This window comes from Dipodomys ordii, unplaced genomic scaffold (assembly GCF_000151885.1).
Source record: "Dipodomys ordii isolate 6190 unplaced genomic scaffold, Dord_2.0 Scaffold102, whole genome shotgun sequence".
Taxonomy (NCBI): Eukaryota; Metazoa; Chordata; class Mammalia; order Rodentia; family Heteromyidae; genus Dipodomys; species Dipodomys ordii.
In genome coordinates, this window is record NW_012267318.1 from 1739564 (window position 1) to 1762133 (window position 22570).

General features: G+C 43.9%; 1 protein-coding gene across 1 annotated transcript in view; it reads right to left on the minus strand.

The window, feature by feature from the left end:
- Window positions 1–1271: 1271 nt before the first annotated feature.
- Window positions 1272–22570, minus strand: part of Flt3 (fms-related tyrosine kinase 3) — an 81934-nt gene continuing 60635 nt past the window's right edge. The window contains exons 18-24 of the mRNA XM_013027277.1: window positions 22244–22326; window positions 20668–20795; window positions 12566–12688; window positions 9061–9172; window positions 7631–7730; window positions 6973–7078; window positions 1272–1841 (exon numbers count right to left, since the gene is read on the minus strand). Of these exons, the coding sequence (XP_012882731.1) occupies window positions 1719–1841; window positions 6973–7078; window positions 7631–7730; window positions 9061–9172; window positions 12566–12688; window positions 20668–20795; window positions 22244–22326 (775 nt within the window). The 3' untranslated portion in view covers window positions 1272–1718. The remainder of the gene's footprint in view (window positions 1842–6972; window positions 7079–7630; window positions 7731–9060; window positions 9173–12565; window positions 12689–20667; window positions 20796–22243; window positions 22327–22570) is intronic.

Genomic DNA, 22570 nt, shown 5'->3' on the forward strand with positions numbered 1-22570 from the left:
CCTGAGTCATAACACAGCTGAAGTCACCATGTAGAGAGAAAAGGGAGAGCAAGGAGGCCTTGATAAGAAACCCACTGTTAGTCGAGAATGGTGGTTCACACCTGTAATCCTAGCTAGTTAGGAAGCTGACACCTGAAGATTGAAGTTCAAAGCCTGCTCAGGTAGGAAAGTCTGTGAGACTCTCATCTTCAATTAACCAAAAAACCTGAAGTGAAGCTTTGGCTCCCTTAGGCTTCCTTGCCAAGAAACCTAAGGGACAGCACCCAGGCCCTGAGTGCAAGCCCCAGTATTGGCACAACAACAAAAACTATCTGATGATATTGGTGATATCTCACACCTGCAATCAGAGCTACTCAGGAAGCAAGGGTGGATGTGATTCCAGGGCAATCCAGGGAGAAAAAGTCAGCAAGACCCCATCTCAGCAGCAGCAGCAACAACAACAAATGGGCATGGTGGCACACACCTATCTTCCCTAAAACATCAGTGGACCACAATCAGTGGTCCTAGCCTTAGGAAAATTGTCTGTATTTGAAGAACTAACTAAAGCACCAGCCTGAGTTCAAATTCTAGGACAGAAATAAAAAAGTAGGAAGTAGCATAATGGCTCAAGTGGTAGAGCACTAGCCTTGAGTACAAAGAGGCTCGGGGACAGTGTCCGCCAAAAGATTTTAATTATTTTGTTGGTGGCTCATGCCTATAATCCTTGATACTCAGGAGGCTGAGATCTGAGGATTGTGCTTCACAGCCAGTCCAGGCAGGAAAATTCGTGAGATTCTTATCTCAAATTAACCACCAGAAAACCAGAAGTGGCACTGGGGCTCAAAGTGGTAGAGCACTAGCCTTGAGTAAAAAAAACTCAGTGACAGGGCATATGCCCTGAGTTCATGCCCCATGACTCTCTCTCTCTCTCTCCCTGTCTCTCTGTCTCTCTCTGTCTCTCTCTGTCTCTCTCTCTCTTTCACACACACACACATACATACATTTAATGAAAGGTCTGAGTGCATTGTGCAGACTTGCAATTCCAGCACTCAGAAAGCATTGGTGGGAAAATTGCAAGTTTGAGGCCAGCCTAGACTATCTAGGGAGACTCTGTCTAAACCAACAAAAACCAGTAAAGACATCAGTGAAAAAAATGGGTATTTTCAATGGATGAACAGACACAAACAGAAACAGAAAATGTTGCCTGGAATCTCAGTGAGTTTTGCTGGACCCTAATGAAGCTCGACCCCAAATGTCCTGCATAAAGAATGCAATAGCCAGCATTGCTATAGTAGAAAGTTTATTTCCATTCATAAAATATATCACTAAATAGCTGAAAAAGTTACATATTATTTTAAAACATAGATTAAAAAAAATCATATGAGCTTCTCCTTAGCAAAACGCTTGTGTTTTATGTATTTACAGGAATATACTCTCCTCCTTGGGTCCGAGATATTCACTCAAGCCAGCCTGAGACAGCGTTTGGATGTGGGCAGGCGCATGAAGGAAGTTCATTGTCGGCTCTTCCTGCCTTGATTGAATATTACAAAAGGCCCTTTGGAAATAAGAGTAATGGCAGACAGCTTCTAGAGAAAAGTCCGGCGAAGCAGCAATTGATAACATATTTCTTCTTAGTGATGGAATGAATCCAGTTTTGGTAATCTACAGCTTGTTTAAGGTGGTTTTAAGGTATGCGTGGGGGTGGTGGTGGTGGTAATGAGGTCCTGTAACTCAGTTTCTCAGGAGTCTTCAACCTGAGCTTGTGGAGAGGGTGGCTCTGGGTCGATGTCTCTGCTGAAAGGTCGCCTGTTTTGATAGATGGCGGGACGCTCCAAGGTATGGCCATCCACATTCTCATACATCTGAACATGGGAAGAGACAGCACTGAGTTCCGGTAAGCAGTACTCACAGGTGCATGGTACAGGGAAGCCACTGAAATAAAAATGGCACTCTAACCTCTATCTGGACCTTTATGAGGCTTAAGTCCTAGAGAATAGTAGGGAAGGAATGAAATCAAAGCTGAATATTTTCTTTCATTATCATTTCTACTCATAGAAAAAAATAAAATGGCATAGCCAGGCACTGGTGGCTCACACCTGTAGTCCTAGTTACTTAGAAGGCTGAGATCTGAGGATCCTGGTTCAAAGCCAGCTCAGGCAGGAAAATCTGAGACTCTTATCCCCAATAAATCAGCAAAAGAAACCAGAAGTGCAGCTGTGGCTCAAGTGGTAGAATGTTAGCTGTGAGCACAAAAGCTCAAAGACGGGCCCAGGCCCTGAGTTCAAGTCCCAGGACCAGTGCAAAGAAAGAAAGAAGGGAAGGAAGGAAGGAAAGAAGGAAAGAAAAAAAGAGAGAGAAAGAAAGAAAGAAAGAAGGAAAGAAAGAAAGGAAAGAAAGAAAAGAAAGACATGAAGGAATGATGGAAGGAAGGAAGAAAGAAAGAAAGAAAAAACCATGCTAGAAATCTCAAAGTGATGCAAAGAAAGCATCAAAGGGAATAATCATGAGAATAAATCTATTCTTTTTTTCTTTTTCTTTTTTTGGCCAGTCTTAGGGCTTGAACTCAAAGCCTGGGCACTGTCCCTGAGCTTCTTTTGCTCAAGTCTAGCACTCTACCACTTAAGCCACAGTGCCACTCTTGGCCTTTTCTGTGTATGTGTTACTGAGGAATGGAACCCAGGGCTAGGTAAGCATTCTACTACTAAGCCATATTCCCAGCCAGAAATCTATTCTTCATTTTTTGGTCAGTCATGGGGCTTGAACTCTGGACCTGGGCGCTGTCCCTGAGCTCTTCAGTTCAAGGTGAGTGCTCTACCACTTGAGCCACAGCGCCACATCTGGTTTTCTGGTGATTAATTGGAGATAAGAGTCTCACAGACTTTCCTGCCCAGGCTGGCTTTGAACCTCAATCCTCAGATTTCAGCTTCCTGAGTAGCTTGAGTTACAGGTGTGAGCCACTGTTGCCTGGCTTCAAAAATCTATTCTTTCTTCACTAAACATGAGCCCATGCTTCACCTGTGAGTTTAATAGCTTCAACATTTCCCCCCCCCCACGGCTTTTACTTTTTGGGGGAGACAGGGTCTCACTATGTAATCCTTAACCTCCCGACTCTCCTGCGGCAGCCTGCACAATGTTGAGATGACCACCATCAGTTCCCTCTTCCCTCCCTTCCTTTTTCCTTCTTTCCTTCCTTCCCATCCTTTTTCTCTTCCTCCTTGCCTTCTTGCCTTTCTTTTTCTGACTATAAGTTTAGCACACATTCATACCAAAAAACCCTCAGAAATACAGAAAAGTAAAAAAATTAAAAATTAAAACTCACCAGAGATATGGATAGTTAACTGTGCATACACAACTTGGTGTCACTTGGCTTAGACTGTATGTTCTGTTTCTACTTTTTGAGCCACCCATAAATTGTCATTGTATTATTCATCACACTTTTTTTACCATCCACTACCCATGACCACATAACTCTTAAATTCCCAACCCACAGTTCCTTAGTACGGGGGCATAATAATTAATCTTTCGATGGATTGGTTATATAATACAAACTGATAAAGTACATCCTTCACCACCCTCAGGATAAATGGAGGGAAGGAATCCAGGCTGAGTCACATTTAAACAGTGGTGTGTATTGCCAGGCTGCCTTGCAGAAAAGTCCTACATCCTACAGATGCTCCTTGGCTTACGACCAAATAATCCATCAAGAATTGAAGCTACATAAGTAGGCCAGGCACCAATGACTCATGCCTGTAATTCTAGCTACTCAGGAGGCTGAGATCTGAGCATCATGGTTCAAACCAGCTGGGGTAGAAAAATCTCTAATTAACCAGCAAAATGCCAGGAGTAGAGGTATGGTACAAATGATAGAGCCAGCCTTGAGCAAAATAGCTAAGGGAAGTACCCAAGCTCTGAGTTCAAGTCCCAGGAACGGCGTGCGCGCACGTGTGCACGCATGCACACACACACACACACACACACACACATGTAAAAAGAAAGTGTACTGATGTCACCTAAGCTTTCAGATACCCCAGCTTAGCCTGGCCTGCCTTCAGTGGACTCAGAACATATAACTCACAGCTGGGCAAAAATCATCTAATAAAAATCTACTGTAGCAGGGCACCAGTGACTCACACCTGTAATCCTAGCTACTAAGGAGGCTGAGATCTGAGGACTGCAGTTCAAAGCCAGCCTGAGCAGGAAAGTCCATGAGACTCTTAATTCCAATTAACCTAGAAAACCAAAAGTGGCACTGTGGCTCAAGTGGTAGAGTGTTGGCCTTGAGCTGAAGAGCCCAGAGTCCAAGCCCCACTACCAACAACAACAACAACAACAAAAGTCTACTGTATAATTCAGTGAATATCCCATGTGATTTATTGTATATTGTTCTGAATATTAAAAAAAAACAACAACAATCATGTAAAGTCAAAAGTCCTCAAGTCTGACCATCCAAGCTGGGTACCTCTGAAGTTACTTCTGTTCTAATTAAGTGTCAGGGAACTATTTTCTCCAAAGCCTTCCCAACAGGGAATAATAAGAATCTTTTGTAGCTCAGCCCTTGTCCAGCAATAGGCTTTATTTCCTTACCTGTTTATGTCTGTATACATGTCATTATAGACAAAGCTGAGCATCTTTTCATAGAGGTGATGGCTATTTGCATTTCCTTGTGAACTGTCTGCTCATTTCCTGTGTGTGTGTGCATGTGTGTGTGCATGTGTGTGTGTGCGTGTGTGTGCATGTGTGTGCATGTGTGTGTATGTGTGTGCATGTGTGTGTGCATGTGTGTGTGTGTATGTGTGTGTGTGTGTGTGTGTGTGTGTGTGTGCACTGGTCCTGATGTTTGAACTCAGGCCCTAGGCACTGTCCCTCAGCTTTTGTGCCCAAAGCTAGCACTCTACTACCTGAGTCACAGCTCCAATTACAGATTTTTGCTGTTTAATTGGCAATAAGACTCTAAGACTTTCTTTCTGGGCTGGCTTTGAATCTCAGTCCTCGGATCTCAGCCTCCTGAGTAGCTCGAATTACAGGCATGAGCCACAGGAGCCCAGCTTCCTTTGCTTTTTTCTATACATAAAATAGTACATATGGGGGCTGGGAAGGTGGCTCAGCGGTAAAGCGCTTGCCTTGCACGCCTGAGGCCCTGGGTTCCATCCCTCAGCACCACATAAGCAAAAAGAAAAAAGCCGGAAGTGGCACTGTGGTTCAAGTGGTACAGTGCTAGCCTTGAGCTGAAGAGCTGAGGGACAGCGCCCAGGCCCAGAGTGCAGGCCCCACGACCAGACCCCCCCCCAAAAATAGTACATATGATTTGTTAATTAAGTAAGAGAAATCATTGGGGTTAAGGGATCATGCATTATGGTTATTTAAATTTTACAGATACAATGGATTCCCTACCTTCGCCTCTTGCTACTAATTCTGTTGTTACTGTATATGTGCTTACTTTTGTCTTTGCACTCAGTATTGTGTGAATTAATTAGTCACATGAATTTATTTTTTTCTTTCTAGAAAACTGAAAAATAAAAAAATTAACTAAGTGTCGGTGGCTCATTCCTGTAACCCTAGTTACAGTAATGTAGTTCAAAACCAGCCTGGACAGAATAGTCTGTGAGATTCTCCAATTAACCACCAAAACTCTGGAAGTGTAGCTCCAGTGGTAGAGTACAGCCTTGAGCCCAAAAGGCAAATCAGAGCATGAGGCTCTGAGTTCAAGCCCCAGTAGCCCATGCAAGTGCTGAGATCTGAGGATCACAGTTCAAAGCCAGCCCGGGCAGGAAAGGCCATGAGACTCTTATCTCCAATAAACCACCAGAAAACCAGAAATGACACTGTGGTTCAAGTGGTAGAGCACTTGCCTTGAGCTGAAGAGCTGAGAATAGCACCCAGGCCCCGAGTTCAAGCCCCATGACTACCACCAACAACAAAAGTTTAGAAAATGGTCAATCCATTTAAATAATCAGATTTACATATATATGTATACACACACACATATGTATGCTCTTGCTATTGTAGACCAGGCTGATCTTGAACTTCAAGCAAATATTTTTTTCTGTGTGTGTGTGTGTGTGTGTGTGTGTGTGTGTGTGTGTGAATACATGCGTGCATGTGCTGGTACTAGGGCTTGAATTCCGGGTCTTGGACTTCCCATTTGGCTTTTTCACTCAAGACTGGCACTCTACTACTTGAACCACATCTATATTTCTAGCCTTTTGCTGATTAATTAGTGATAAGAGGCTTTCAGATTTCCTTCCTGTCTGGACTGGCTCTGAACCTTGACCTTCAGTCCTCAGCCTCCCAAGTAGCTAGGATTACAGGCAGGAGCCCAGCTATAGGTTTTTGTTTTTGTTTTGTTTTGGGGCTTGAACTCAGAGCCTGGGTACTATCTACGAGCTTTTGTGCTCAAGACTACCACTCTACCATTTGAGCCACAGCTCTACTTTGAGTGTTTTGATAGTTAATTGGAGATGAGAATCTCACAGACTTTCTTTCTTGGGCTGGCTTCAAACCATGATCCTTAGATCCTAGCCTCCTGAGTAGCTAGGATTACAGGCGTGAGCCATTGGCACCTGGCTTGTAGTTTTATTTTTAAACACATCCCAATAAATATTTCTCATCTTCTACAACTTTTTTTTTTTTTTTTGTCAGTTGTGGGGCTTGAACTCTGGGCTTGGGCGTTATCCCTGCGCTCTTCAGCTCAAGGCGATTGCTACCATTTTGAGCCACAGAGCCACTTCTGGTTTCCTGGTGGCTTATTGGAGATAAGAGTTTCACGGACTTTCCTGCCCGGGCTGGCTTTGAACCGTGATCCTCAGATCTCAGCCTCTTCAGTAGCTAGGATTACAGGCGTGAGCCACCGGTGCCCGGCTTTATACAACTTTTAAAGGGCAATGATAAATGGTGAGGAAGACAACTTGGTACATTTAGATCTGAGGAAGGCAATAAGTGTTGTGAATGCCCAATTTCCTTTCTAGCAGTGATTCAGTCCTGGTTGCTACATACCGCTTCTTCTGCATCCGCCAGCTGACATCCTAAAAATGAAGTTAGATTAGGGAAAGATGGTCTTTTCCTCGAGTCAAAAGCCCAGCAGGATTGCATTATGAAGTATCTGAAAAGGCAACAGAATAAGCATGAGGAAATCCACATGAGGTAAAATGGGGCATTTTCCATGTAAAAGCAATATTTTCTGTATACAGCCACTTCTTGATGATAGGTTTACTTTGTGGCAAGTGCTCTCCTAGATTTTTAACTCATTCCAGAAAAAAGGAATTTGATGATATAAAGAAAGAGGATGTTGCAGCCAGGTGTCCATGGCTCCCTCCTGTTATCCTAACATCTCAGGAGTGGGGACAAGATCTGAGGATCACAGTTCATAGCCACCCAGGCAGGGAAGTCCATCAGACTCCTATCTCCAATTAACTACCCAAAAGCTGTACAGACAGCTGTGGCTCAACTGGTAGAATGCTGGCTTTGAGTATAAAAGCTCAGAGATAGCTCCCAGGCACTGAGTTCTAGTCCCAGTACTGGCACAAAGAAAAAAAAAAGAGGGGGCAGAGAGATTATGGGAGTTTTATTAAGTTTTCACCTTTTTTTGGTCTGCATTTGGAATTAGGTGATAATTTTCTAATTTCAACAAATCTACCATTTTATTTGGACTTACATTTCTTCTGTAGCATAAAATGGCTGGTCCATTTTAAACCCACTCTGAATGAGTTTATAGAAGTTAGCATCAACTGGAATACCAGGATAAGGATTCACACCTGAGAAAAAAAAATGAATGAAGGGTTGCATCACCCATTTCTTCAACTGACCTATCCATTCAATTGGCAAACACATAATGACCGCTCCTGTGTGCCATACACAGTCTATAGCTAAGGCTGCAAGTAGATTTTTAAAAAGTACAGTAGTTCATGCCTGTAATCCCAAGTATGCAGGAGGCAGAGATCAGGAAGACAGTAGCTCCAAACCAGGTTGGGGAAAAAGTTTACAAGACCATATCTCTACTCACACCGACACAAAAAGCCCTAGGCAAAGGTGGCATATCTTTCTCATTCCAGCTACAGTGGGAAGCATAAATAGGAGAATCAAAATCCAGGCCACCCTGGTCAAAAGTCAAGATCTGAAGCCAACTACTAGTGGCTCATGCCTGTAATCCTAGCTATGCAAGAGACTCAGAGCTGAGGGTTGTGGTTCAAAGCCAGGTCAGACAGAAAGGTTCATGAGACTCTTTTTTTCAATTAACCAGCAAGAAGCCAGAAGTAGAGGTATGGTTCAAGTGATGAAGCACCAGCTTTGAGCAAAAATAAACCTCTGGGACAGAGCCCAGGCCCTGAGTTCAAGCCCTAGTGCCAGCATCATAAATAATTAATTTAAAAAATCAAGATCTGGGCAAAAGTCTTGGTAAAATGATAAAGCACTTGCCTAAGAAAGTACAAAGTTAGCTGGGTGCCAGTGACTCACACCTATAATTCTAGCTACTCAGAAGGCTAAGATCTGAGGATTGCAGTTCAAAGCTAGCATGGACAGAAAGTCAATGAGACTCTTATCTCCAATTAATCACCAGAAAATCAGAAGTAGCACAGAGGTTCAAGTGGTAGAGCGTTTGCCTTGAGCTGAAGAGCTAAGGGACAGCACCCAGGCCCAGACAACTGAAGAAAGAAAGGAAGAAAGAAAAAAAGAAAGAAAGAAGGAAGGAAGAGAGAGGGGAGAGAGAAAGAAAGAGAAAAAGAGGGGGGGAGATAGGGAGGGAAAGAAGGAGGGAGGGAGGAAGGGAGGGAAGAAGGAAGGAAGGAAGGAAGGAAGGAAGGAAGGAAGGAAGGAAGGAAGGAAGGAAGGAAGGAAGGCAGGAAGGCAGGAAGGAAGGAAGGGGCAACGTTCTAAGTTCAAACCTCAATACCAATAAAAGAACAGAACAAGAAAGAAAAAAGTGCTAGAGAGATGGCAGGAAGGCCATGCATGCGCCATTGCAGAAGCAAGAGCGGAAGCTACTGGAAGAAACTATTGAGAGCCAGCAGGGTGGGGGTGGGGTGCAGAGGGAGCAGGAGACATACAGCCCAGAGCCCAGGAGGCCAGCAAGGGGGCCAAACATACCAAGTGAGAATATCTCCCAGAGCAATATTCCGTATGACCAGACATCACTCTTAATTGTGTAGATCCCTTCAAATAAGCTCTCAGGAGCCATCCATTTCACAGGCAGACGAGCCTGCGCAAAGCCAAAAGGAAAGCCGGGGTGAATTTTCTACCTACAGACACTCAGCTTCTCACCTGTTGTTACAGAATTAAATCTATTTTTGACTTCCTAAGGTCACACATGATACTTCTTGGAGAAAATCCCATTCCTCAAGTAAGCAGTGTTTCACTGTCAAGTTCCTATTCTAAATCATGGTAGCCAATGAAAATGCACTTCTTTAACACTCATCTTGACCACAAGCTTGTGTTTACAGTAGACAAATGTAAGAGTTGTTCCTCCTAACCCATAAAGGAAGAGCTTTGGTCCACAGCTCAAGCCAGTGACTAGTCTTTTGTACTGAGGTTTGAACTCAGGACCTGAGCAATGTCCCTTAGCTTTTTTTTGTGCAAGACAGGTGTTCCACCATTTGAGCCCACAGCTCTACTTCTGGCTTTTTGGTGCCAAGTTGGAGATAAGAGTCTCACAGACTTTCCTGCCCAGGCTGGTTTCAAACTACAATCCTCATGGACTTTCCTGCCTGGGCTGGCTTTGAGCCAGGATCCTCAGACCTCAGCCTTCTGAATAGCTAGGACTACTGGTGTGAGCCACCAGTGCCCAGTATGACCTGAATCTTGATGACAACATTTCTTACCAGACCCAAGCAGAAATGCCATCCTCATTCAGAAGGTGTGAGGGGAACTTAATGTCATCACTTCCAGAAATGACGCCAGGATTTTTTAGTTTCCGTGGCATGACAGGGGAGTTTGGACTGAGTAGGCACAGCGCCAGATCGGAGTTGGAACACAGGTGGTTAGACCCCTGGGCTGAGCATTTGGTACTGATTTTGGTTGACCCAGCCTTCACAGTATATGTTTAATCTGCTTAGTGAAATCAAAGCTCCAGAAAGAAACCCATTTTTAAATTCCACACAAACTCAGGCTTGTCTGGTTCATTTGACTCATTAATAGAATTAATTGTGGTTCCAAATGGAATCCACAGCAGGGCAAAGCCTGCAGCCATCCAGAAGCGCTCAGCACACAGGACTCCAACTATAATTACTGGGAAGCAGGTTTGAAATCAACGAAAACAATTATTTGACTCCAGTGGGAATACAGATTGACTTGATTTTCCACATTCATTAGCTGTTTACCCTGAACAAGGCGCTTTCATGTGGCTTTTATTGGTTTACTCCCACAATCCTAAGTACTAAGCCTGCGCTCAGGTAACACAGAACCACAAGGTGAAGTATAGACTCATGGCTGAGACTGTTCATACCCACAAATATGTCTGCGTGCGCCTCAGTGTCCTCCTCCACAAGGTGAACACCCTGAGAAATGAATGAATGAATGAATATATGCAAAGCATTTAGCACTTAGTAAAGACTGCATCTGTTGCTGATAGGATTTCACACAGAGAGATGTGATGCAGAGAAATGAATAACCAAGTCAAAGCAGAAAAGGAGCTTAAGCCCAAGTGCTATAATTCTTTTAGGGGGAGAGGAGTGCTGGAGGTGGAATCCAAAGCTTTCATAGGCTAGGCCAACACCCTGCCATTGAGTCATACTCCTTTGCGTGTGTGTGTGTGTGTGTGTGTGTGTGTGTGTGTGTGCGTGTGTGCGTGCACGCGTGCTAGTACTGGGGCTTGGACTCAGGGCATCATTGTGTCACTTGTTTTTTTCCACTCAAGATTGGCACTCTACCAACTGATTAATTGGAGGTAAGACTCTCATGGATTTGTCTGCACAGACAGTTTTTTCTTTTGCGGGGGAGGGGGGGAGAGGGGGGGAGCAAGGGGCAGTCCTGGGGCTTGAACTGTGGGCTTGTGCATTGTTTCTGAGCTTCTTTTGCTCAAAGCTAGGACTATACTACTTGAGCCACAGCGCTACTTCTGGCTTTTTCTATGTATGTGGTACTGAGGAATAGAACCCAGGGCTTCATGCGTGCAAGGCAAACATTCTACCACATAGCCACATTCCCAGCCCCCCACCCCCACCCTCCCACGCCCGACTGGTTTTGAATTATGATCCTCAGATCTCAGCCTTCTGAGTAACTAGGATTACAGATCTGAGCCACCAGTGCCCAGATGTTGTATTTTTGTTTTTGTTTTTATTGTCGGTCACAGGGCTTGAATCTGTCCCTGAGCTCTTCAACTAAAGGTGAGCGCTCTACCACACCACAGTGAGCCACAGCGCCACTTCTGGTTTTCTTATGGTTAATTGGAGATAAGAGTCTCATGGACTTTCCTGCCCTGGCTGGCTTTGAACTTGATCCTCAGATCTCAGCCTCCTGAGTAGCTGGGTTATAGGCATGAGTCACTAGCACCTGGCTCCAGCTGTTGTTTTTTAAAAAACAAATTCAAACAGGATGTTGGTGGCTCACACCTGTAATCTTAGCTACTCAAGAGCCTGAGATCTGAAGATCAAGGTTCAAAGCCAGTCCAAGCAGGATATCTGTAAGACTCTTGTCTCCAATTAACCGGCGAAAATTAGAAAGTAGAGCTGTGGCTCAAGTGGCAGAGCACTAGCCTTGAGCAAAAACAAATAAATAAATAAAATAAAGCTTATGGACAGTGCCAATGCCCTGGACATTGAACTGCCAATGGATAGTTCAAGCCCCATTACAGACACACAGACAGTCAGACACACACATCCACAAAACAAATTCAGTTTAGGTCTTTCAGCATTAATTGTAACAGATGACACATATTCATTAAGTAATACTTAAGTACTGTGGCTGTTACATTTTGTACTGAATATTTATATGTTGTATATTTTGAAAAATGTTCTATTGTAATTACTATCATTTCTTGTTATTGGAAACCTAACTTAATAGCCTCTTAACAGCTAAGGGAACTGAAATTGATGCAAGAAAATAGGCTTGTTTGCTTTTTTTTTTTTTTAGTGAAGTCAGATGCACCCAAAGGCTGCTAATGGACATCTTCAACTACCTGGGGCAAGCTGGATGTGTGGCTCTTTTTGCTCAACTGTTATCACAGATGGAGTTATCCCTGAAGCTGCAGGAAAATATTTTAAGCATAAGAAAGCAAGCTACTGTGAAGGCTTTTTAAAAATGTTACCATAAATCGAAAGTATATTAGAGCAAGTGAAAATATTTCCCATAGTCATGACAAAACACAAACTAGAAGTATAAAAATAACACTAGCTGGGCACCAGTGGCTCATGCCTATAATCATAGCTAGCCAGATCTGAGGATCATCGTTCAGAGCCAGTCCAGGCAAGAACGTCTGTGAGACTCATATCTCTAGTGAACCACCAGAAACGCCAGAAGTGGAGCTTTGGCTCAAGTGGTACCATGCTATTCTTAAGCACAAAAGCTTGGGAATAGTGCCCAGGCCCTGAGTTCAAGCCCAGGACACACATGAAAAGTAAAAATAAAAATAAAGTAAAAGTAAAACTAGCAGGCTCACATTGCCCCTGACAACGTAGTTGGAATCACTCAGGATATCTCGAGCCAACCCGAAATCACAGATCTTCACCACCTTCCCATGGGTGACCAGCACATTCCTGGCTGCCAAGTCCCGGTGAACACACTAGAAAGAATGAAACCAGTGTTATTTGCTGTGACAGATACTAGCATCGAGTGCAATCATTCTAGTTTCAGGTTCAGTAGGAATCACAGAGGCGGAAAGTCCCGTCTACAATCTTGAACAGCCACCCTGCCGTGCAACACCAACCCAGGAAACTCCATAGCCAAATGCTTCTACCTCTGTGGCTGTGGAAGGGTCTCAGAGGTGAGAGGGAATGGTTCATTCCAAAAGAGGGTTAGGGCTGGGGTAGGGCCAAAGGGAGAGCAGAAGAGGAATGACGAGGGAATATGGGTGGGAGAGAATGCAGTCCAGAACTCATTGTAGGGCTGGGAAGGTGGCTCAGTGGTAGAGTGCTTGCCTTGCATGCATGAGGTCCTGGGTTCGATTCCTCAGCACCACATAAGCAGAAAGAAAAAATCCAGAAGTGATGCTGTGGCTCAAGTGGTAGAGCGCTAGCCTTGAGCTGAAGAGCTGAGGGAGAGCACCCAGGTCCAGAGTTCAGGCTCCACGACCAGACCCCCCCCAAAATATTGCTTACTCAAAGTGTCAGAGCACTAGCCTTGAACAAAAGAGCTCAGGGACAATACCCAGGCACCAAGTTCAAGCTGACTGACAAATGCATCCATCCATGCATGCATACATACATATATTAATTGGCTTATTATATGGTACCTCCTTTGTACAACTACTTAATTTCCTTATTTTTTCCAGTCTTGCTTGAATTCTGGGCCTGGGCAATGTTCTTGGACTCCTTTTTGCTCAAGGATAGCACTCTACCACTTGAGCCACAGTGCCACTTCCTGTTTTCTGGTGGTTAATTGGAGATAAGAAAGAGTCTCACAGACTTTCCTGCCCAGGCTGGCTTTGAACAGTGACCCTAAGATCTCAGCTTCCTGAGTAGCTAGGATTACAGGCGTGAGCCAGCGGTGCCTGGCTCCAAGGAGATTTTTAAGAAGCTGTTTTCCAGTGCTATTAGGTATGAAATCTCTTTCTCTCTCTCTCCCTCCCACCTCTTTGCCAGTCCTGGGGTTTGAACTAAGGGCCTGGGCACTGTCCTGAGCTTCTTTTGTTCACTCTACCACTTAAGCCACACCACCACTTCTGGCTTTTTCTGCTTATGTGGTACTGGGGAATCAAATCCAGGGTTTTATACATGCTAGGCAAGCACTCTACCACTAAGCCACATTCCCAATCCCTCTTTTTTTTTTTTTTTAATACTGGCACTAGGTTTTGAACTCAAGGCTTTGGACTTTTGCTTGGCTATTACACTTGAGCCATACCTCCACTTCCATGTTCTTGCCCATTAATTGGAGATAATAGCCTCTTGGATTTGTCTGCTGGACTGGCTTCAAGCACTCATATGTGTGTATGTGTGTGTGTGTGAGAGAGAGAGTGTGTGTGTGTGTGCATGCGTGCACTTGTGCACACTCCAGGCTTGGACTCAGGACCTGTAGTCTTGCTTAACTTCTTTGGCTCACTCTATTACGTGAGCCACACCTCCACTTCTGGCTTTTTGCTAGTCAGCTGGAGATAGGAATCCAATGATTTTATCTGTCCAGGCTGGCTTCAAACTGAGAATGTCAGATCTTAGCCTCTTGAGTAGCTAGAATCACAGGCAGGAGCCATTGTAGCTCGTGAGAGCCATCTAGTAGCTTGCTTTGCTTTCTAGTTTCCTGCAGCTGCCTCCAGGCCACCCCTTGTCGTCATGCTCCTGCTAAGAAGCATGGCACCCATCATGACATCTCAGTTTCTGGGATTGTGGCCAGGCCTCCTCTGGACTCTTCCCTCTTTGCATACTGTACTCAACTTTCCTGTTTTGGTTTTTCATTCCCCAAAGTTGCATTCTCTCCCTCCACATCCTCCATCAAGCCATTTCTCCCAAAGGTCAGGATGCAAGTACCACCTCAAATCTTCACTTCCAACCCAAACACCACTTCTCTGCACTTCAGATTGGACATCCAAGTATCTACTACATTAAGCTCGATTCCATCACCCACACGCAATAGAGCTGAAGAACTGCCTTTAATGCTCCTGATGCTGTGTTCCCTGCTTACCTCACATTCCCTGCTGGTTTGCTTTGCCCTTGCCAAAATCTCCTTTAAGGTAGATGATTGTGGCTTACACCTGTAATTCTAGCCAAAAGAGAAGCTGTGGCTCAAGTGGTAGAGCACTAACCTTGAGCAAAACAAACTCAGGAACTGTGCCCAAGCCCTGAGTTCAAGCCCAGGACTGGTATACACACACACACACACACACACACACACACACAATCTCCTTTAGCCCAAGCACAAAGTCTTGCAGAAAGCTTTTTTTTATTGTTTCTCTTACTAGTTCCTGGGAGAGAAAAAGTGCTCTACCACTTGAGCCACAGCCCCATTTCTGGTTTTTCAGTTGTTAATCAGAAATAAGAGTCTCATAAACTTTCCTGCCTAGGCTGGCTTTGAACCGAGGTCCTCAGATCTCAGCCTCCTGAATAGCTAGAATTACAGGCATGAGCCACCAGTGCCCAGATCCACTTCTGGTATTTTGGTGGTTAATTGAAGATAAGAATTTCACAGACTTGCTGGGCACTGGTGGCTCATGCCTGCAATGCTAACTGCTTAGGAGGCTGAGATTTAAGAAATGCAGTTCAAAGCCAGCCCAGGCAGAAAAGTCCTTGTGAAACTCTCCAATAACAACTCAAAAACCAGAAGTGGCCCTGTGGCTCAAAGTTGTATAGCACTAGCCTTGAGCAAAAAGAGCTCAGTGACAGCACCCAGAATCTGAGTTCAAGCCCTATGACTGATCAAAAAAAAATTTTTTTAAGTAAAGAAAAGAAAAGAATTTCACAGACTTGTCTGTCTGGGCTGCCTTTGAATTTCCATCCTCAGATCTCAGCCTCATTGAATAGGTAGCATTACAGCCATGAGCCACCAGGGCTTAGCCACTGGACTATCTTTGATCACAGAATTTACCTCATGATACCATCATGTAATTTGCATGTCCCTTGCTTCTTTCTCTCCAATTGAACATAGGATCTTTGGTGTTTTTTGTTGTTGTTGTTGCTAGTCCTGGGGCTTGAACTCAAGGCCTGGGCAATGTCCCTGAGCTTCTTTTGCTCAAAGTTAGCACTCTATCACTTGAGCCACAGTGCCACTTCTGAGGAATTGAACTCAGGACTTCATGCATACTAGGCAAGCACTCTACCAGTAAGCCATATTGCCAGGCAAACATAGGATCTTTGGGCCCAGGAGTCATAACATTGCTGGCTGTGAATCTCCCACCCCAGCAGGCTCAGCAAATGTGTAATGAAGTCAAAGTCTGTAGGCTAGGTAGAGGGACCACTTGAGAAACAGCAAGGGAAGAACGGTGACATATAGCACTCAGAAGGGAAGGTCTGCAGTGAAGACAAAAATGCCTAAGAAATTAGATGGTCTTGCAAGTCTCTGATGGCTTATTCCTGCAATCCTAGTTACTCAAGAGGTTGAGAGCTGAAGATAACAGTTTGAAGCCAGGGTCAGTAAAAAAGTCCATGAGACTCTTTATCTCCAATTAACCACCAAAAGCCAGAAGTGTGTGGCTCAAGTGATAGATGCCAATCTTGAGTGAAAAAGCTAAAGCTAAGGGACAGTGTTTCTGCCCTGAGTTTAAGCCCCAGTGTGCACACACACACACACACACACACCACACATACACACACACACACACACACAGAGGAGAAAGTGGATATTCTTCAAATGTTCGTATTATGTATATCTTGTGAGAGAGACGGAAGTAGCACCCTTGAACCCCAATTTTGAGCTGTTTGAATATGAATGTGCGTCAACTTATGATGGAGTTACCTCCAACACGCCCATCGTAAGTAGAAGACACCATGCTGAAAATGCACTGGATACAACTAACCCATTGAACAACAAGGTACATTGTTTCCCTCATGGTCACCACTGCCTGCCATCTCCAGAGAGGATGGAACCACAGATGACAAAGCCAAGGGAAAACTTAAGTTCCAAATTCCAAATATATTTTCTACTGTGTGTTTATGACCCTCACTCCATCCTAAAGATGAAAAAATCATACGTGAGACCATCCAAGGCAACAACTGTCTGCATTTACTTAGCTCTGGGTGGTAAACTGGGCCAGTACCTCATCCCAATAATCTTAGCTACTCAGGAGGCTGAGATCATGGTTTGAAGACAACCCAATAGAGAAGTCTATCAGATTCTTACTAAAATTAACACAAAGAGTGGGAAGCATCTCCCCCCCCCTCCCCGTGGGCAAACTATTGATCTGTAGATCATGAATTAAGTGTTCTTTGAGCTTGCGAAAAGGGAAATCCGACCACACTTAGGGACGAAGAGAGAAGGACTCAGATGTATGAGATATATAAATACTATGTTAATATTATTAAATATTGTTATTAAATATTATGTGTGGGAAATATTATTGAGACAGTAATTTTTTTTGTCATGGCAGTACTAGGGCTTGAACTCAGAGCCTCATTCTCTTGCTTAGCTTTTTTGCTCAGAACTGGCACTCTACCACTTGAGCCATATCTTCATTTTTGCCTTTCTGCTGGTCAATTAGAGATAAGAATCTCCTGGATTTGTCTGCCCAGATTGGCTTGCAGTGGTGATCTTCAGATTTTAGCCTCTTGAGTATCTAGTTTTATAAGCATGAGCCACCAATACCTGGCTGGGAAGGTATTTTTTTTTGAATGAACAATACAATTGAAATCCATCTTTCCAAATTCAGGGAGAAACAAAGAGAAAGGAAGCCAAGGGAGGGAAGTAGCAGAGAAGAAGAGGAAAAGAATGAGATAAAGAGAAGAAAAGCATGTGGAAACAGAGTGAAGGAATCCAGGGAGTGTCATGGAGATAGAGCATCCTGCTCTGCTGATTCTTTTAAACTAGCTACTTAGGGATCAGCTTTTCTCTAAGGCTTTTCTCTACAGTTCTCTTATCCATTTGGAGTCCAGATCCACCAATGAGGAACACAACGACCTTCAGTCTTCTTGCTGAATGTCATTAGCCAAGGAAGATTAGACTTATCTTACTGGGCATGATGACTCACAACTGTCATTCAGGCTATAAGGGAAGTGTAAATCTGAGGATCTTTGGTTAGGCCTGCCTGGACCTTATTTAAAAAAATAATAACTCAGGGCTGGGAAGGTGGCTCAGTGGTAGAGCACTTGCCTTGCATGCTTGAGGCCTTGGGTTCGATTCCTCAGCACCACATAAGCAAAAAGAAAAAGCCGAAAGTGGTGCTGTGGCTCAAGTGGTAGAGCGCTAGCCTTGAGCTGAACAGCTGAGGGACAGCACCCAGGCCCAGAGTTCAGGCCCACGACTGGAACCCCCCCCAAAAAAATAAAAATTAAAAATTAAAAAAAACTCAAAGCAAAAGAGGGACAGGAACTTGTCTCAAATAATGGAGGGCTTGCCCAGCAAGTAGAGGAGCCCAACTTCAAACTTTAATACCACTAAAGCAAAATAAAACTTGCAAAGGAAGAGAGTGAAATATATCCAGAGTCCAGAGATGCTGTCCCAGATAATGATTATTCCTATTATTATTAGGTTTGCAGACCTGAAGGCCCAAGACAGGCTTCACCCATGCTACACCAGTGCTCTGCCACTGAGCTACACTGCCAACCCCATTGCCTGTTTTTCAGGGTCATTCATTCTCCCTACGTCATTTACTAGCTGGGCACCGGTGGCTCATGCCTATAATCCTAACTACTCAGGAAGCTGAAATCTGAGGATCACAGTTCAAAGTTAGTCCAGGCAAAAAAATCTGTAAGACTCTTCTCTCCAATTAACCAGCCTAAAGGTAGAATTTGAGCTGTGGCTCCAGTGGTAAAACAATGCTAGCCTTGAGCTAGCTCAGGAACCCTGAGTTCAAGCTCCAGCACGGGGGGGGGGGGAAGGGAAGGATATAGGTAGGGGGAGTCATTTACTGACCCTCAAAAATGGCGTATATCGGAGCTGCAAATGTAGCTTAGTGGTAGAGTGCTTGCCTAGCATGCATGAAGCCCTGGGTTCACAAAAAGCTGTCAGTGGCACTGTGGCTCAAGTGGTAGAACACTAGCCTTGAGCACAGATGGGCTCAGTGACAGCGCCCAGGCCCTGAGTTCAAGCCCCAGGTCTGGTTTTTAAAAAATGCCTATCTGGCAATTACTGATGTAATCCTAGCTACTTAGGAAACTGAGATCTAAGGATGGAAGTGTGAAACCAGCCTGGGAAATTAATCACCAAAAAGCTAGAAGTGGAGCTGTAGTTCAAATGGTAGAACTCCAGCCTTGAGAGAAAAAGCTAAGGGACAGTGCCCAAGCCCTGAGTTCAAGCCCCAGGTAGCATGAATTCTTGCACACACACACACACACACACACACACACACACACACACCTGTCTATAGCCCCTACTTCTCCCTTCAAAGAGTATTTAAGCTCCAACCACCTGGTCTTTCTTTGAGTTTCGTATCTTAGGCAATGCCCCCACACCCGTGCCTGTAAATAAATTCTATGCTTTTTCTCCTATTAGTTGCCAAGTTATTTCACCAGATTGAAAGACTTGGGCCTTGGGGATTCCTTTTGTCACTATAGTGGAGAGAAAAGGATGAAAGAAAGTAGTCAGAGGAATGGCTTTTTTTGTTGTTTTTTTTTTTTTTTCAGTCATGGGCTTCAATTGGGCCTGGGCACTGTCCCTCAGCTCTTCAGCTCAAGGCAAGCGCTCTACCACTTGAGCTACAGCACCACTTCCAGTTCTCTAGTGGTTAACTGGGGATAAAATCTCACAGACTTTCCTGCCCGGGCTGGCATTGAACTGTGATCCTCAGATCTCAGCCTCCTTAGTAGCTAGGATTACAGGTGTGAGCCACCAGTGCCCAGCCAGAGGAATGGCTTTAATGTGCTTACACACATGATACATGGAATGGCAGAGAAGGGCAGCGCTAGAAGCAAGAATATAACATTGCGGGGGGGGGGGGGGAATCATAGTCTGAGGTAGGGCCCAAGAACTTGCAGCCCAGCTGTAAAGGATCTGGGGTTAACAACCAAAGAGACAAAAGGTCTTCAGGGCTGTCACTCACCCTCAGCCCAGAGGAGTAGGCTAGCCAACCCAAACCGTCTTGGCAGAGCACGCTGTTTGGGCCTAACTAGCCCCTGAATACAACCTACAGGGCATAACTTGAAGGCTTTCCAAGAAGACCTAACAAAGCTACCCTCCATTTTGAGTGGGGATTTCTGACGACTTCCTATAAAAGGATCTGCCTGGGACACTATAGGAGACTTTGACCAGATGGGGAGGGCTATGCTGGCATTGTCTTATAGGGAACCCTGGGCCTTTATGCTATAATAGCAAAGTGCAAGAGATAACAAGCTAGGCTACTTCAGCAGCAAACTGGGGGAAAGGACAAGGTTTAAGGGAAACATATTAACCAGACAACAACAAAAAAACACACATTCGGGATGGGAAGGTTGCTCAGTGGTAGAGCGCTTGCCTTGCATGCATGAGGCCCTGGGTTCGATTCCTCAGCATCACATAAGCAAAAAGAAAAAGCCAGAAGTGGCGCTGTGGCTCAAGTGGTAGAGCGCTAGCCTTGAGCTGAAGAGCTGAGGGACAGCGCCCAGGCCCAGAGTTCAGGCCCCACGACCAGACCCCAAAAAAATTTAAAAAAAAACACTCTCTCATAACTGTATTGTATGTTAGTACCTCTTTTTCATAATAATTATTATGTTGTGTTGGGTAGGGTTTGAACATAAAGCCTCACACTCTTGTTTGACTTTTTCATTCCTAGTTGGTGCTCTACCATTTGGATCACACTTCCATTCTGGCTTTTTGCTACTTAATTGGAAATAAGAGTTTCATGGACTCTCCTGCTCAGTCTGGCTTTGAACCCATCAGATCTCAGCCTCCTGAATAGCTAGGATTACAGGTATAAGCCACTAGCACCTGGCTGATAATAATCTTTTCCTATTTTTTTTGTTATGTTTCTTTTTCAAGGGAGCTTACCGACTTAAATTCCAGAAATTCCATTCCTTTGGCAACTTGATATGCAAAGCAAAGAAGATCTTCAAATGTAAGTACATTCAGGTCCTCTTCTTCTTCCAGCCTTTTCTGGTTTTCATATTCAACTTCATCTGTAAAAGAGCACCCTTCTTTACCTTTTCCCAAACACTAAGCAATTGCCTTATTAAATCTCCACGAGAAGGTTATTAAAACCATAATTGGGTAAAGAGGCACTAAATAAAATTTATAGGAAGCCGGGCGCTGGTGGCTCATGCTTATAATCCTAGTTACTCAGGAGGCTGAGATTTGAGGATCTCCTTTGGAAGCCAGTCCATTCAGGAAAGTCTATGAAACTCTAATCTCCAGTTAACCAAAACCCAAAAGTAGAGCTGTGTCTCAAGTGACAGAGCACTAGCCTTGAGCAAAAAGAGCTCAGGAACAACCCCAGATTTCCCACAGGCCAGTTTCTGTCAGCACTGTAATGAAATTGCCTCTGTTGTCAGCCATAACCAAAAAAGAAAGAAAAGAACAAAAGGTTAATGTGAAGTAACAATATCAACCAGTCATTTTTCTATTTTCCTGTCTCCCTGTTCCTAGGAAAGTAACTTTGAAACAATCCTGTTCTTTCCTCTTCGTTTCTGCTTTCTTCAGACCTTCTCTGCTATAAAAGTAACTTCCTTTGCTCAGTCCATTGATACACTTCACTCTTGTTTTCAGGAGTGACCTGTCTCCTAGGTCTAGAATCCCAAATGGATCCAGTAAAGATCTTTAAACAGAATCTGTCATAATTTTTGTCTTTTGAAAGGTACTAAAAGACACACCTAACAGTCCAAGGGAAGTCCTGTTTATGCTGAGCCTGTGCTCAGGACATAGAAATATCTATTCGTTTATTTGTGCCAGTCCTGGGGCTTGAACTCAAGGCCTGGGCATCGTCCCTGAGCTTTTATGCTCAAGGCTAGCATTCTACCACCTGAGCTACAACTCCACTTTCAGCTTTTTGCTGGTTAATTGGAGATGAGTCTTACAGACTTTCTTGCCTGGTCTGGCTTCAAACCATGATCCTCAGATCTTAGCCTCCTAAGTAGCTAGAATTATAGGCATGAGCCACAGGCACCCAAAAGCTGATAATTTCAAAAGAATAACCTGGAGTTGGGTGCTGGTGGCTCACACCTATAATCCTACTGCTCAGGAGGCTGAGATTTGAGGATCATGGTTCAAAGCCAGCCCAAGCAGAAAAGTCCCTGTGAGACTTTTATCTCCAATTAACCACTCAAAAACCAAAAGTGGTGCTGTGGCTCAAAGTGTTAGAGCTCTTGCCTTGAGCAAAAAAACCTCAAGGATAGAGCCCACTTCCTGAGTTCAAGCCCACGACCAACAACAACAACAAAAAGAACCTGGAAAAATAAGAGGGATTTTAGTGTTTATTAGTTGACCATTGACATAAAATTTATAGTATATAAACTCTTGGCTTTTCATCAGAGAAAAAGTGTTTATCATTGTATACTCTTAAAAAATAGCTAACATACAACTGGTATCCATATCCATTTTTAAAGTATTACTAATTAGAATAACATATTACCTTCAGAATTAATTGAATTTCCATTGAATCCAGAGATCTGATCCAAGTCCTGGTGTATTTGAACTTCTCTTGAACCAGGCATACTATTAAAATGAAATTTGTTCATTATTAACATTTTCCTTCTGAGCAGCAGTTTATAGAATAAAATGTGGTTCAGCAGTGAAATGGATTCCAGTTATAAATGAGCTTTTAGATCAAAAGCACATTATCAACATCAATTTTCTTTTTCGACATTTTTGTACACATTAAAAACATCTGTGTGGTTGGGCTTGTGGGTTTCACTGGCTTGACAAGATATTCAGTCTCTGTCATACTGTGAATATTGAA